This window comes from Pelophylax lessonae (genome assembly GCF_965119305.1).
Source record: "Pelophylax lessonae genome assembly, chromosome: 7".
Classification (NCBI taxonomy): domain Eukaryota; kingdom Metazoa; phylum Chordata; class Amphibia; order Anura; family Ranidae; genus Pelophylax; species Pelophylax lessonae.
Genome location: NC_138774.1, coordinates 38,474,476 through 38,490,013, shown reverse-complemented (window position 1 = coordinate 38,490,013; position 15,538 = coordinate 38,474,476). Strand labels below are relative to the sequence as shown.

The 15,538-nt window shown below is 37.9% G+C and overlaps 1 protein-coding gene across 1 annotated transcript in view; it reads right to left on the bottom strand.

Moving 5' to 3' along the window:
• LOC309559991 (uncharacterized protein) overlaps window positions 1–15,538 on the bottom strand; it is a 217,167-nt gene that overhangs the window by 91,378 nt on the left and 110,251 nt on the right. Inside the window, exons 6-12 of the mRNA XM_082263472.1 lie at window positions 10,309–10,425; window positions 5,277–5,423; window positions 4,664–4,852; window positions 3,592–3,651; window positions 1,036–1,077; window positions 528–590; window positions 314–388 (exon numbers count right to left, since the gene is read on the bottom strand). Of these exons, the coding sequence (XP_082119598.1) occupies window positions 314–388; window positions 528–590; window positions 1,036–1,077; window positions 3,592–3,651; window positions 4,664–4,852; window positions 5,277–5,423; window positions 10,309–10,425 (693 nt within the window). The remainder of the gene's footprint in view (window positions 1–313; window positions 389–527; window positions 591–1,035; window positions 1,078–3,591; window positions 3,652–4,663; window positions 4,853–5,276; window positions 5,424–10,308; window positions 10,426–15,538) is intronic.

Here is a 15,538-nt window from a genome sequence, read left to right as displayed (position 1 = left end):
ATGCTAGATCAACATATTGTGTTAGAACAATGGTTTGTTAAAAATCTTTCAGAATTATCTTGCAGTCTTTATCCCTATTTGTTAAATTTCAAGTCACTTCCTATCAGAGCAGGCACAGACAATGACCAAAAACTAATTTTAATAGGATGGGAAGAGTTGGAACATCTGCCAATGTTTCTACAACTGATTGTGCTTCCCTGTCCCAGAGACAAATGTCCCCCCTCCTTCCTCCCCATTTATTGTCCTAAGAAATAAAAAAACTTATAGAAGTTGTAACTCTCTCCAATTTCTAGATTTTGACCAAAAGACTTACCGGAAGCATGACAGAGCTACCAGGTGGTCCAGGCAATCCATTGGCTCCGGGTAGACCAGCTCGTCCTGGGGGACCCTAAAAGTGTGAAAATAAGTTTACCAAAAATAAAATTTAGTGCTATGATGCCAAGGAAGGGTGAGGAGTGGGCAGGGGGGGGGGGGGTAATAATGTACAGAACTATTCACAAACTCTCATTCAAATCGGAATTTCCTACCCTCTCTCCAGGGTCACCGACAGGTCCAGGATGGCCTTGTGTTCCAGGGGGACCTGACTGACCCTGCAAATGACACAAAATACATTTTCAATGAGGTTTAACAATTATATTGTTTAATTTACCCGCTGCTTTCCATCTGGACCTTTGTGACATTCCGTAAGTACAGCATTTGTCTGTATGTTCATATGTTTGTTTGAGATTTGGGAGAGCCGTAAGTACGATGACAAAAATGTTGGTTAATGTAGCTGACGTACACTTCTGTATTATATTTACAGTCTTTATTGTTATGCAAGTTGTTTTTTTTTTACTTTTTATTTAATAAACTGTTTAAGAAGGCAATGCAAAGACAAGGGGTATCATATGAAATGGTGGCAAATGAAAAAAGTATACCTAGATACCCAAGGTCTACAGCACACTACAGTGATATAAACTCTGCAATGATACTATCAGCTAAAAAAAAAGTATGAGCAATACATCTGAAAAATAGATATATTAAAATGGTACATACGGCAGGTCCTTCTGGTCCTGGTGGACCTTCAACAAGCATTCCCTGTGAAAGAAAAAAACAGAACTGTCACCGATTTACCATTATTTCAAGTTGTAAAATGCTGAACAACAAATTAATTATTAGAAAAATGTTTATTCTGAACACTGGATACAAATGCTTATACTGTATGTTTAGCTATGTGCATTTGCCCACTATCATTTCTGCTACTAAATGGTAGCAGCAGTCATATTTGGTAGTCCTAGTGGTGTCCAAAGATATAAGGGTTGATTTACTAATAGCAAATAGACTGTTCACTTTCCAAGGGAATTTTACCTTTGTGAAAGATTTATGCCTTAGCTTAGTAAATGAGGTATATCTCTACTGAATTCCATAATCCAATCATGAGCAAGCAAAAATACTGTTTTTGTCCCATGTATTTTATTGGGTATTGTTTGCAAAGTGAATTTTCACCACATTCTTTAGGCTAAGGGAAAATTCAATTGCAAAATAAACAGCCCGTTTACCTTTAGTAAATCAACCCCGTATAATTAGTTTCACCTGATCTATCTTTTCTGGTCAAATATTTAGGTTATTATAGGTCTGTCTACACTCCCTGACCTCTATAGACATCCCCAGACTGATCCTTCTTTGGACAAAGATTGATTGACTTCAATGGACTATGTGAGTCCATCACTAGCAATGCCTCCAGAGGTAATTTAGTCTCAGGGATACCTACAAAGTGTTTCCCCTTCCTCCTCTGTAGGGACAAACGTAATTCTAATCTTGGTTTGTTGAAAATGTAATTTGTTTGTTTCATGTAAAAAGCTTCCAGTGGTGGGATTGTAGCCATGCAATCACTTTTCTTGTAAAAGTAAATTCTTTTTTGATCAGTTAAATCCACCATACCAACAATGCGGTTCTTTTGTAGTAAGTAAAAACTTATTTTTTTATGCAGCCCATAGATTATGCAATTTTCTTTCCTTCCACCATTGGTGGGAAAAAAGAAAATTGCTTAATTTCCCCATCAACACAGTCAGTGTTGATGGGTGGGAATCCCTCCGCTGCGCTGTTATGTTCTGTAGGTAGGGAGCCTTCCCTTAAATGAAATCAGCCTGCCCATAGATGGATTAAATCTCGGCTGGTTACTGTTGAACCGGCTCGAGATTCAATCCCTCTATAGCCGGCTTTAGCTTATAATTGCCACAGCAGATATGCAGACTAGGGAATTCAAATGCAGAGGTCTAATAGCGTCCCCAAGAGATATAGGAGACTGTCAGGGGGTTCATCTCTCTAGCATCTACCATAAACTGAATATTATAGGGTGGACTAACCCTTTCCAACATAAAAGTATGATAGCAAAGCCAAAAGGGACGTTTATAAAAAGCTGGAATCCATCATTCAAAATTTCACTTGGGTTGTTCCTAAAATGGACTATTTGCTAAATAAATCCAACATAATTAATTATTTTAAATGGAATGAAGTTTAAGAAAGAAATATGATGCAATGTTTTCTTTTTTCTATTGGTGCAATTTTTTATTTTTTCTATTAACACTGCACTGCACTATATTTTTAACAGTTCAGCAATTTATCTACTTTTCTTAGCTTTCTTTGTTTGACTTAGCATCAGGGGTCTCAGTGTCAGTCCATAATGGAAAAAAATGATACAGTAGTTACTATATATTACAATAATAGTATATGTATAATAGTTATAATAATATAGGTGTGAAAATATAATGTAATATAATATAATAAAATAGGGGGGCACAACCCTTTGGGCATCTGTATGGGATAGTGGTCTCCCATGCCTTTGTTCAAAGGCTTTTCAGTTTTTTTTTTTTTAAAAAAAAGGTTGGAGTTACTTATTTAAGACATTTCCCCTTTAGGAAAAATACACTAGCTTTATGCAGAGGGAATTCCAACCAGTTGGAATTCCCAGAATCTTCTGGAAGGTCACTGACCTTATATACATTTCTAAGGAATTTGGATTTTCCTCACACAGGACTGAATATCTTATGGAAGCTCCCTCCCCCCTCCTGTCGCAGGTGCTTTATGTGGTTATCTGCCACCTTGGAATTTCAAGGGGGGTGTTGTTGTAATTGCTGTAAAAGTTGAAGCTCGAGTTCTCAAACGGAGCTATTGTTTATGTTATCATTAAAATAATTTTATGTTTACCAATAGCTAATAATTGGATGAAATTAGTGTTTTAAATTTATAAATACCAATAAATTGCTGAGGCCTTTTCAATGGCGTGTGTGTTGACCTGGTCTTTATTTTGTAGTTTATATACAGTAAGGTTTTGGCAGGCTGTGGCCTTCTATCCCATAGTTACATAGTTAGTTTAACCTACTCTCAGTTCAGACATGCAGTTCATATAAAAAGGGGATGTTGGGTTAAAGGCCCAATACTAGATCTAGTGCTAACCAAATATAAGGATCTACAATGGACAACTAAAACATTTTATACTGAGACTGATACAGTTGGGACATCCTAATTTTGCATGTAGACACAGGTACTGTTGGGACTCCTTAGTTTTGCTTTTAAACATTATCTTTGGATTGCATAATAGACTTTACTTACTGACTCGATAGCAGCTGGTTCTCCTTTATCTCCTTTCACCCCACGGGGCCCGCTGACGGCCTGAGGGTAGCACACATATAACCACAAAGATGGAGATATTTAGTATCACTCAGACAATAAAGCCCGCTCTTTCTACTAACATTTAACTAAGACACACAAGTGAAAATATAAAAACTAAAAGTAATATCATGTTGCATGTTGCACTTTTCTACCTCTATAATTTCATATAAATAATAACAGTTCTGGACAAGACCAAATAGCAGTCCTTGTTTTAGCCATTATATGTGTTAATATTTCATGCCATAAACCTGTATACAGATAATATTATCTATAATAAATACAGTGCACACAATACTACAGTAAACTGTAAGCCCCTAAATATACAGGGGCGCAGAAGAGTTATCAGTGTTGAACGTTCATCAGCAAAGCTGCAATGCTTGAGGCACTGAAACACACTGTATTAGGATCATACAATTCTGGAGTATGTTGAGAATTCTATGATGCCATAAGCAAGGGTCAGAACAAATCCACAGTGGACCTCAGTGATCAAGGTGACATTGAGCAGCATGCCATCCTTTGGTCACCCAAGGCTCCAACGGGATTTCAACTTTTCTGACACCCTGTGATAAATGTTATATCACAGCAACATCATAACACAAGTCTGAGTAACAAGGTGGAAACGACAAGGAAGGAAAAGCAGCAGAGGACAACAGACAGAAAGACAAAAGGAAGTCCAAAAAGGAGGACACCAAAGTATCCATCCAGGAAAACATGTAGACACACACAATGTAAAAGGTGTGGTCAACAACAAAGAAGAGTAGGAAGTGAGACATAAACACAAGGAGGAGAATAAAAATGAGCAAAAAGAATTAACAAAAATACTGGACAAAAGGATAATGAAGAACAAGACAAAGGGGGCTGACATGGAGAGGTAACACAAGAAAAGTACATGAGGACCAGAGAGGAGGGCAGAATGTTGAAAAACATTTTTTGCTTTGTTTTGCTCAGAGTTTCACAAGGTTTTTAGAACCCAGTGCACTCAGATTAACGGACACTACATAGTGAGACTTACACCTCCACTCTCAGGAGTCTCTGCAGAGAGGACTGGGCCAAGTTGTGAACTCTCCGAGCCCTCATGATAATCCTTGTACACATACTCATAGTCCAGACCGACAGTCGGATTTTCCTCCTCTCCGGTTACATACTCCGCTATGAAGGAATCGCTACCCTTGACATCTGTAGAAGGAGCTTGTTCCTTTTCCTTCCAAGGGGGCAAATGAGTCAAGAATAAAGATAATGGAAAGAGTGACAAAAGGAGGCATAAAAGGATCTAGTGATAAGTACTAAATATAGATAAAAGTATAAACATGTGGCCCAAACTTTATACAAATTGGAGCTGTGAAGTGTAAAATGAAAATGGGCATTACAGAACCAAATTGCTTATGGTGATTCTTCATATATATAGGTGCTCTGTTTGTGAGATAATGTTGAGGGGTAGACCATAGGTCTAAAAGTATAAAAATGGGCAAGAACTAAACGTTTGACATTGACATTAAGTTCCTCAAAAATGTTTTCCAGTTTAAAGGCCAAAGCTTGTAATGATAGGTGAGGATTTCTTGTCAAGTCAATACCCTGCTCTATTAATGTGTGGTCATTAACCTTTTGGTGGAAAATTCAATGGTTACCTGTGGATCAGGTTTGGGTTCAGGCGTGGGCTCTTCCTCCCAAGCCCCATAAGCCTCCTCTTCAAATGGTGATACAGTGTAATCAAGGCTTTGTTCTAACAAGGTAGGTTCAGGGGTCATGATAGGTTCAGAGGTAGGGGCAGGGTCCTTGGTAACCACAGAAAATCAGAAAGTTGAAGGTGCAAAGAGAAGCCAAGGCATGAAGAAATAGCAATGGGAAAGTTTGAGCAAAGATAATTTGGAGAAAGACAGTATGAAAAAAGAAAAACAGGACAAGTAAGTGAAAATGGCAAAGTTGTTTGGATTTAGGTGGGAGATCAAAGAGGAGAAGGGAACAAGAAAAAATTGCAAGCATTAGTTAATTATTAAATTACGCCTCTCATTCTAGAGGACAATAAAGTCAACATCTCATCACTGATTCACTTAGAAGGGTCATTATCAGCCCAATCAGCAAAACATATCAGGGCTTTGAGATGATGAACCCCAAGGTAAATCTATTTATGTGATGACCACCCATTAAGGAATGGGTCCATAGGGGCATTGCAATCATTCATTTAACGTAACAGAATAGTTACACAAACAGCAAAAAAGAGGCCTCTGAAAACACAAAACATGCCAAAAACATTGATGAGTAATATATAAGCAAATTCAAACTAATTCAGCTAAAAGTAATCAGCAGTGGATAGTCCATTGGATAAATAAATTTCAGGTTTATAAAAATGTATATATGACTTTAGACCAGCAAAGTGTAAAACAAGCTGGTTTTACAAACTGTTCTGTTTATGAACAGAGGTCTCTTCTTTTGCATGAACAACAATGAATGAGCCCCAAGCATGAAACAACAAGCATAGAGCAGGCATCACTAACAAGTTGCATAACATGGACACACACAAACAACATCTCCAAGTGGATTGCCCATATCCCCTCTGTAAAAAGGTATTGGGATGATGGGAGTATGGTGGGGCAGAGGGGGTCAAGTATGTCAGATCGCACCAATGGGATCTGCATACTTTGATTTTTTTCTCTACCTGCTGGTAACTATTCCCCACGTTCCTCCTCTTGGCACCAGCGAATTTTTTCTTAGGCGGGGCTTTGCCCACAGTATTTTTCACAGGGGTGTTTCGCTTGGCGGGGGTGTTTCGCTTGGCGGGAGTGTTTCGCTTGGCGGGGGTGTTTCGCTTGGCGGGGGTGTTTCGCTTGGCAGGGGCCTTGCCCGCAACACCGTTTTTCGACTTGCCGGTACTCTTGGCAGGAGGAGGCACCTTTGGCTTCGACTTGGCTGCTGGCTTGTGATTTTTGGCTTTGTTTTTCTGCCAGTAGCCATGGCAGTTAAGATAGTTAGAAGGGCATTGTTTTATTTTCAGGGCAGGAGGCAAATAAGGAGAACAAGTGACACACAGACAAAATGGGTTGGAGAGAAAGAGAGAGAGAAACAGGCATGAATACAACATGTCATGACCAGACAATGTTCAAAGGATGCAGAAACTAGGTGTCGCCCAGCAAGGAAAAGTAAGGGGTCATCTCTTTATCACAGTCAAACAATTACTAGTACAGTAACTTCTATCAGCAGCAGATGGTTAATCAATATACTGCACTATTCTGCTACAAAAAAAAATAAAAAAAATGCAAAAACAAAATAGTTACAAAAGCTAAATTTGAGAATCAGAAACAAAGATACTGCAAATAATGGAAGATATTCGAGACTCAATTTACTTTCAAGAAAATTTACCCAAATTAGGTTTCACTGAGATCATGTAACTTCTGATTTCATAACCCCATCTTCTTTAACTGTATTATTTATAAATACTAAGATATAAAATGTAATTTGCTAAATAATTAATTCCAAGACTTTAGCAAACATGATAGAAATTGGACACACAGGTAAATTGAACCCAAGTAGCAACTACATGCAGCAAAGCAAAACTAACCGATTATAACAACAGAAAATAAATATTTAATGATGAATAGTATATGAAAAATGAGCACACAATGCCAAAATATGCAGCTGAGAAATAAAAAAAAAAATCAAACAATAATTTGATGCAAAACATGTACAGATTCATAAATCAATGTACGATTTCATAAGTAGCATTCATACATGCAACCATGCATTTACAAACAAAGGAGAAGTTAAAAACAAAAGAGTATAAAAATGCAAATATTATCAAAGCAATTAATATCAAAACCCATTCTCAAGTTATTAATAAATGAGAATAAGAAAATGCTTATGTTACTTTAGATATGAATTAATAAATGCCTAATTTATAAATATAATTACACAAAAAATTAGGAAATGTGAATATTTATACTTTTCGTATTACATTTATTTCAACATTAACTAATGGATTTGTTAATTTGCAAATATATTTACTAGAGGATAAAATATGTAGCGGTAAAACATTGAGAAAAAAGTCAATTTCCACCAGTGATAATGGTGGTTTCTCTTCACTTTACTGCGATTTGGTTCCGTGCATTATCACTGGTGGAAATGGACTTTATTTATGGACTTTTTTCATAATGTTTTAGCGCTACATATTTTATCCACTTGTAATTTACATATGCTCAGTGTATGATTTGAGTGTAGCTGCTTTTAATATCATTTTACTTTGTGGCTGATCGCCCATTTTTATTATTGTTTTTAGCGCAACTATACCCATAATTTCAAATATATTTACTAATTGATTACATAAAGGAATTTAAAGTAATGGAAGTCTGGATGAATCAAAGTAAAATATTCTTGTACTTTCTTTTAAGATATAAGAATTTTAATGCACAAAAGGTAACACATAAATATTAATAAATACAAAATCAATTAATGTTTCTGCAATTTATTAATTCATTAATAACTTTTTCATTCGTTCTAAATTGGAAAACATTCTAATATATTTTATTTAATATTTTATTTTTATTTTAATAACTGATTATTTTTATAAATAAATATTTCATTAGAAAAACTTGACTCTCAGCTGAGATCTTGGCTTATAAAGACCACATTAGGATATTCCTTTATGTGATACTTCTCTCTCCCATAAGCAGCACAATGAATACACTGAGGGAGTTAGAATGAAGACTAATGTATGTTGGAAGGATGTCCTTACATGGACACCATAGATCAGACTCTCAGCCAATAGCAAGGCTAAGTAGCCAAATGGGAAAAAGTACATCCAAAAGTTGTCATTATGTTTTCTAGGAAATAAGATATTTTAGAAAGCTTAAAGCTTAAATTAAGCCTAGTGGTATCTATACCTTATATATAAAAGGATTACGGCTTATTAAGATATGGGGAAAGGCAAATGTTCATACATAAAGAAGTAATGACTAAATTCATGCAAAATGTACATACATTAGGAAATATGGAGTGAACCATGTGAAAATTAAAGAATTACACATGTAAAATATATAATTATATATTATTATTGTTGTTATTATTTTCTTCATACCAATAAATGTGGATGCAAGCAATATGAATGGATGAATAAATGAATATGGATGGCATAATAGAATGGTAATGAATGAATACAGTGTGTGATAACTTAAATAAATGAAATTAAATGAAATTAAACAAATGAAAGAAGACAGGAAATAAGAATAGATAAAATGGTAAAATGAATAGATAAAATGGTAAAATTAATGAATGAATTAAAGAATTAAAGAATTAATGGTGTATTTCATTCTGGTTTAGGCCCCTTTCACACTTGGGCGATTTTTCCTACGACTTGGGACTGAAAAGTCGCATTACAAGTCACACGCCATGATTGCCAATGAGTACCATGCGGTTTCAAGTTGCAGCGACTTTGATAGACCTTAAGATTACACAGGCATTGCTTCAAGTCAAAGTCGCGTCAAAGTTGCGCTACTTTCAGGTCGCATAAGTGTGAAAGGGGCCTTAATTGTACATATGTCATAACTTTTAATAAAGGAAGAGCTTGGAGATTTTAATGAAATAATAAGTAAATGAATAATGATTGTAATTATCTAGCGACTTGGGAGAATTAAAAAAAGAAGACTCATAGAATGAAAATATTATGATGATGACGATGATGATGATGATTTTTATTATTATTATTATTATTATTAATACTAATATTAAAAAATAATGTTTTAATAAATTAAAATGAAGGAAATAATAACATAAATGAATGATTAAACAAAGGACAAAACAAAAGCATTAATGTTAAAAATTTCTTCTTAATATTCTTAATATTATCACTTAACTTCTTAATATTATCACTAAAATAATATAAAAGTGGCATCCTGACAGTATTGCTAGAATCCTGAGGTGCCTGCTGAAATCTTTGTTCAGCTGCTAAATCTGCGGTGCTTTCATATATACATCATGATTTTCACAAAACAAAAATATCAGATATTGGATCATTGTAGGCAACTTATCATTGATTGTTCAAGTGATGGACATATTTGAAAATATGAAGTCACGAAAAAATAATGAAAGGTAATTATGAACTGTCATAAAATTAAAAAAGGAATTAAAGAAATGTATAGAAAAATAAATATTCACATTTTACCACTTATAAAAAGCTAGTAATGTATTTTTTAAAGGTTTATTTTGTTAGCTCTGTAATTTAAGTTGGTTTGTTTTTTAATATTTTACTGTGTTAGTAAAAACTGAAAATATTAACAAAAGGAGGTATATAAGCCACATGCAGACATTCCAAATCTCAAAGACAAAAGAAATAAATAAATAATAAATAAATAAAAATACAAAATGACACAAAAAAATGGGATGCATTACCTACAATAGAAAAGTTAACAAGTTTGAAAACACACCTCCAACACACCTACTGGTCTTTGACCAAGTCTTTTTGGACAATGTAAAAAGTCTCAATACAATGTCTGCCCTTTGCAGAAATTTGATAAATTGAGATATAGTAAATTTTCTTTTTGCTAAACACTAGAATAATAAACCCCTTGCTCCTGGCTGGGCAGCCTCCAGTTGACAATTAACATGGTGGATGGGATGAGATGGAGTGACACACAACACCAGGATGCACAGACTGACACATCCATTGGTTACCTTCTCCACTGTGTCCCCCTCAGGGGCACTGAATTCAGTAGGTGGGATAGGCGTCCCTTCCTCCTTATTGTCATAATAGTATGGATACTCGTAATACTCCACCTCTTCCTCTGCATACTACATGGTGGCAGGAAGGGGAAAGGGTGTTAAGCATAGAGAGAAGATAAAAGTGCTGTTCCATGTGGGACATTTACAAGGACTCACATTGTGCCATTTTCTATAGCTTTATATTACTTTTGTGGTTTTTTTTTTGTGAGTTTTTTTTTTTTTTCATGTTAAATAATTGCTACACCAAATAAAAATTGTCTCAAAAGGAAGATTTAGATTAAGATCAAATATTTTTAACTTAGGTTGTTTGCTGCTTTTATTTCACAATGTGTGCATTACATAGACAGTACTTTGCGAGTCTTTGTAGATCTCCCTCGTTAAGAGATTGTATTATAAGGCAGGTACAGCCGTGGAACATTGTGGAACCTCATCAGAAATCATTTTCATTAATTTATTTGAAAAAAAAATTTCTAAATAGCCTAATTGATGTTTGTTTCAGATAAAGTAGAACTGTGCCTGTGTTGAGGAGGAGGCTCTGCATTTTATATATTTTCTATTGCAGAAGATGAGGGTTCTACATGTTCCACGGCCTACTTTGGTAAGATCACAGAGGGTTCAATCTTACTCAATCTCTTAACACAGTTAATTTACCATGAGCAAAAACAAAAAGAGAAGGCAGCTTGAGAGGTGGTCCAGTGGATGGAGGTAGATGCATGTTCGGGTGGGAAAGCAATATTATAACATTACTGCATATTTCCATTACAACAGTGGAATCAATACATTATCCACAATTACATACAACTAGTAATGGAGGCCACAGAAATTCACAGAGGAGTTGTTCACACCAGTGAGCACACCTGAACTATTCTCCTGACTGTTGGATGGCAAGCAATGGAGATAATTGGTCTCTGCAAGTACACACATTGGGGTTGATTTACTAAAACTGTAGAGTGCAAAATCTGGTGCACAGTGGTGGCTGGTGCTCCATGGGCTGGGGGGGGGGGGGGGCGGCAGATGGACCACACCATACTCCCCCTGGACCACACCAGCTCGCTTGCACACAATACCCCCTGGACCACACCAGCTCGCTCGCACACCATACCCCCCCCCCCCGCCGGCTTCCCCTATGTCTCCTCCCTCCTCCTCCTTGGCCAATAGCATGGCCTCTCCTTTCGGCCAATTGGGAAACGGGTCTGACTGGGAGGAGGATCCATAAGATAATAGCAAATATTCATTCCCTATTGTCACACAACTGGGTGGGCTCGGGGCGCAGAGCTCTGCGCCCTGAGTCCACCCTTTTTTGAAGCTTATTAGAGCCTCTGGCTCTAATCACGTGCTTAAAAAAAAAAAACCATTGGAATCCATGCGTCCGGCGCCCTGCATGTAGATTAGGGGGCCGGACGCATGGATAGAGGGGGACAGCGCCCCTACGCCCCAATGCACCAGCCGCCACTGCTGGCGCAGCTGCGTATGGTAGCCAATTAGCTTCTAACTTCAGCTTGTCCAATATGCTTTGACAAATAAAAATGGAAGCCGATTGGTTTCTATGCAGAGCTGCACCAGATTTTGCACTCTCCAGTTTTGGTAAATCAACTCCATTATGTTCTAATTTTCTGCGCACTTGTTTGTCCCTTTATTGCTATTTTTGTTTGTTTGTTTTTGAAAGCAAAAACTTTATTTTACTTATTTGTGGATCGAATGAGGAAGGATTAAAACCTCTGTGAGCTTTTGATTTCTGTCTGTGCCCAATGGAGCAGATTATGCAGTTCAATGCACTTTCTGCAGTGTACTGACCTAATGGTAGTCCTTTGGATGGCACCATCATAGAATAGACCATAATGACTGCAAAACGTCAATGGTGACTAATCTGCCCAACAGTCGCAGTGGAAGTGATACTCAAAGGCTCTTTTAGCGACCTGCTCAATGTGTCCTAGGAACTAATTAACTATATGCTCACACATGACTACTATAATAAGTTCCATTGTCTGCTTCTATTCTAGTCATTCCAATTATTATATAAAAACACACAAGCAGTGCTGTTTAAGAATAAACATCAAAGTCCAGCATAAATAAAAATGGTCCAATAGTAATTTAAGCAGGATCTTCCACCCGGGTGCTAAGGACATGAAATAGTGAGCCCGATCCTCCACCACACACTGACTCTTACCGCAATATGTAGATCATCATTCCCACAATGGTCAAGCTGCGCAGTGGGTGATTTAAAGGATCACTCAACCTTAAGCATCCGGATCGGTCTGGTATTGAGATTCCTTCCGTGACCACAATATACCTCATGCATGAGAAAGGATCAAGGAGAGAGGCTCATAGTGTAATAAGTTCCCAACGTTTTTATTTAAAAACAGTGAAATAGCACTCACCAAACAGCAGATAAAATGCAAAATAACACTACGGAGGACTCCAAATTTCCAACCAATATGATGGCCGACCTTCGGGCGTGACGACGTAACGTAAGGCTAGCTCCTCTCAATGCGTTTTGTCATTGAGACGTCATCAGGGTGCGAAAATGACAGAATGCCTTGGAAGGAGCTAGCCTTGCATTACGTCGTCACACCCGGAGGTCGGCCATCATATTGGTTGGAAACTTGGAGTCCTCTGCAGTGTGTTATGTGCATTTTATCTGCCGTTTGGTGAGTGCTATTTCACTGTTTTTGAATAAAAACTTTGGGAACTTATTACACTATGAGCCTCTCATGCATGAGGTATATTGTGGTCACGGAAGGAATCTCAATACCAGACCGATCCGGATGCTTAAGGCTGAGTGATCCTTTAAATCATGCACTGCGCAGCTTGACCATTGTGGGAACGATGGTCTACATATTTCGGTAAGAGTCAGTGTGTGGTGGAGGTAAAGGATCAGGCTCAGTACTGCATGTCCTTAGCACCCGGGTGGAAGATCCTGCTTAAATTACTATTAAACCATTTTTATTTATGCTGCACTTTGATGTTTATTCTTAAACAACAGCGCTGCTTGTGTGTTTTTATATTGTATTTTTTACCAGTGTTTAAGTTGGCTGCTGTTACTCATTGGGGAGCCCAGGTTTGATTATATTATTGCATATTTATTCCAATTATTATGTCCAGTATTTTCTCCCTTGTGCTTTGCTGGTAGTTTATTTTGGTGTAAGGTGTGTATACCTCATTGTTTTGTGAATGTATTCTGATTTTACTACAATAATAATTAAAACTTTTCGGTAAAATAAAGACTTCAAAAAGTCACTGGCGCATCAGCAGCAGCGAAAATAGGAAAATTTTTATTGTTACAATGTCATAATGCAATGTTGTTGGGCCTCAAAGGACCTCTTCATCAAGGTAAGAATTATAGGGTTTAAATAGCCTGTTGAGTCTAATTTTGGATCTCCCCGCTTCTAGAAACAACCTCATGTAGTTTAAAATGTATGTTCAGTCAAAATCAAATTAAGGATACATATATTCCTATCTCCACTGTAAGACTATCCTAGCTACACTGTAAAAGAAAAGATGCTTATATGTACCTATTCTGAAGCCACTTCAGTCACATGATCAGCTGTCAGTGGCGGCTTCAGTGTAGAAGAGGGACTGGAGACAGTGGATGTCCCATAGTAAGTCTATGGGTGGACCTCACCGCACTTGAAGCCGCTGTCAATGATATCTCCTCTTCACTGAAGCCCCTGGGGGGATCATGCGGCCATGAGTGGCTTCAGAATAGGTAAGTATAGACATATATGCCTTTAAAGGGTAGTTAGGATAGTCTAATAATGGGGGTGGGGGTAGGTTGAGCCCTAGTTAGATTTTGACTGAACTTACACTTTAATCGTTGTACATGTTGTGAGTATTGATTGTTGCTTTAGACTACATGTAAGCATTTCTGGAGATGAGGCATCTGTGAAACATGTGTCTTTTGCTGCTTGCCACTGTTTCCTTGAGGAATGGGTCTGAGGGCCCGAAATGTTTCACTATTGTCTTCTCACAATAAAGGTTTGTCTATTTTCGCTGATGTTGCTGCACTAGTGATGTTTTGAGATCTTCACAATCCAATGGAGATCTCCTCTCTTCTTTGTGCCACTTGGACAAGGGGTTATCTCTCACCAGCAAGGGGGAAATGGCAATAACAAAAACTGCAATAAAAAAATCTGAAAGAGGTTCTAACCCCTTTTAATGCCACTGAAAAATTGTTTTATTTGCCATCTATGCACCCCCACTTCCTGATGGCATCAATAATCAGGTTAAAAAATGTGAGTTAAAGTAGAATTCCAGGATATACCCAACGTGTCTTAAAAATCCCCCTCCTCCCCCCATCACCTATACCAATTAACCTGTGTAGGAAAGATCTATATACCCACCTATTTTCAGGCCGCTCCAGTCCAGTCATGTGATCCCCCTGTCAGCCAGAGCCAGCTGCAACTGAAAGAATAGAGCGCTTGACATCAGCTGGGAATGCCTGGAAGCGGTGACCACCCATAGGCTTACCTATTTCCTATCCATTGTTGGCACTCCCTCCTCTGTCCTGGAGCCGCTGATAGCTGATGCAGGGGAGCCTGTTCGCATTAACCGGACCAAGTGGCACCAAAACAGGTAAAGCCTGGTACACACTAGTAGGTTTTTTTTCATTCATCCCAGCTGGCTGAACGAAAAAAAAACTGAAGAGCTCAGGAGGAGCTGCTGTACTAACAATCCAACGTTAGTACAATGATCTCCTCCACTGAGCTATTGTGTTCTGACAGCCCCCCCCCCCCCCCCCCCAGAACACACTGAACACGCTCCCCATTGGCTGAGAGCGCTGATCAAGTGCCGACCGGCAGATCTTTTTTGGTCATGCACCTTCAAAAAAAGCCGGTCAATGTCAGACCGGCTGCAATATACACGGTCCGCTTGTTGGGCGGTTTCTATTGAACCAGCCGATGCCACCCGACATTTGACCCGTGTGTACAGCCCTTAGGTATAGAGATCTTTCCTACGCTTAGTATAGGTGTTAGGAGGGGGGAGGGAGTATTTTAAGGATTAGTTAGGTATATCCTGGAATTCTACTTTGAACTCCTAAAAGGGATCACAGACTGCCGAAACAAGCTGACAAGGTTTATATGTCTTCCTCAGGGGTTGGAATACCAATTCTAAGTTAAGCCTAAGAGCCCATTCAGACTAGCGCGACTTGTCAGGCGACTTGTCAGCCTGACAAGTCGCGGTC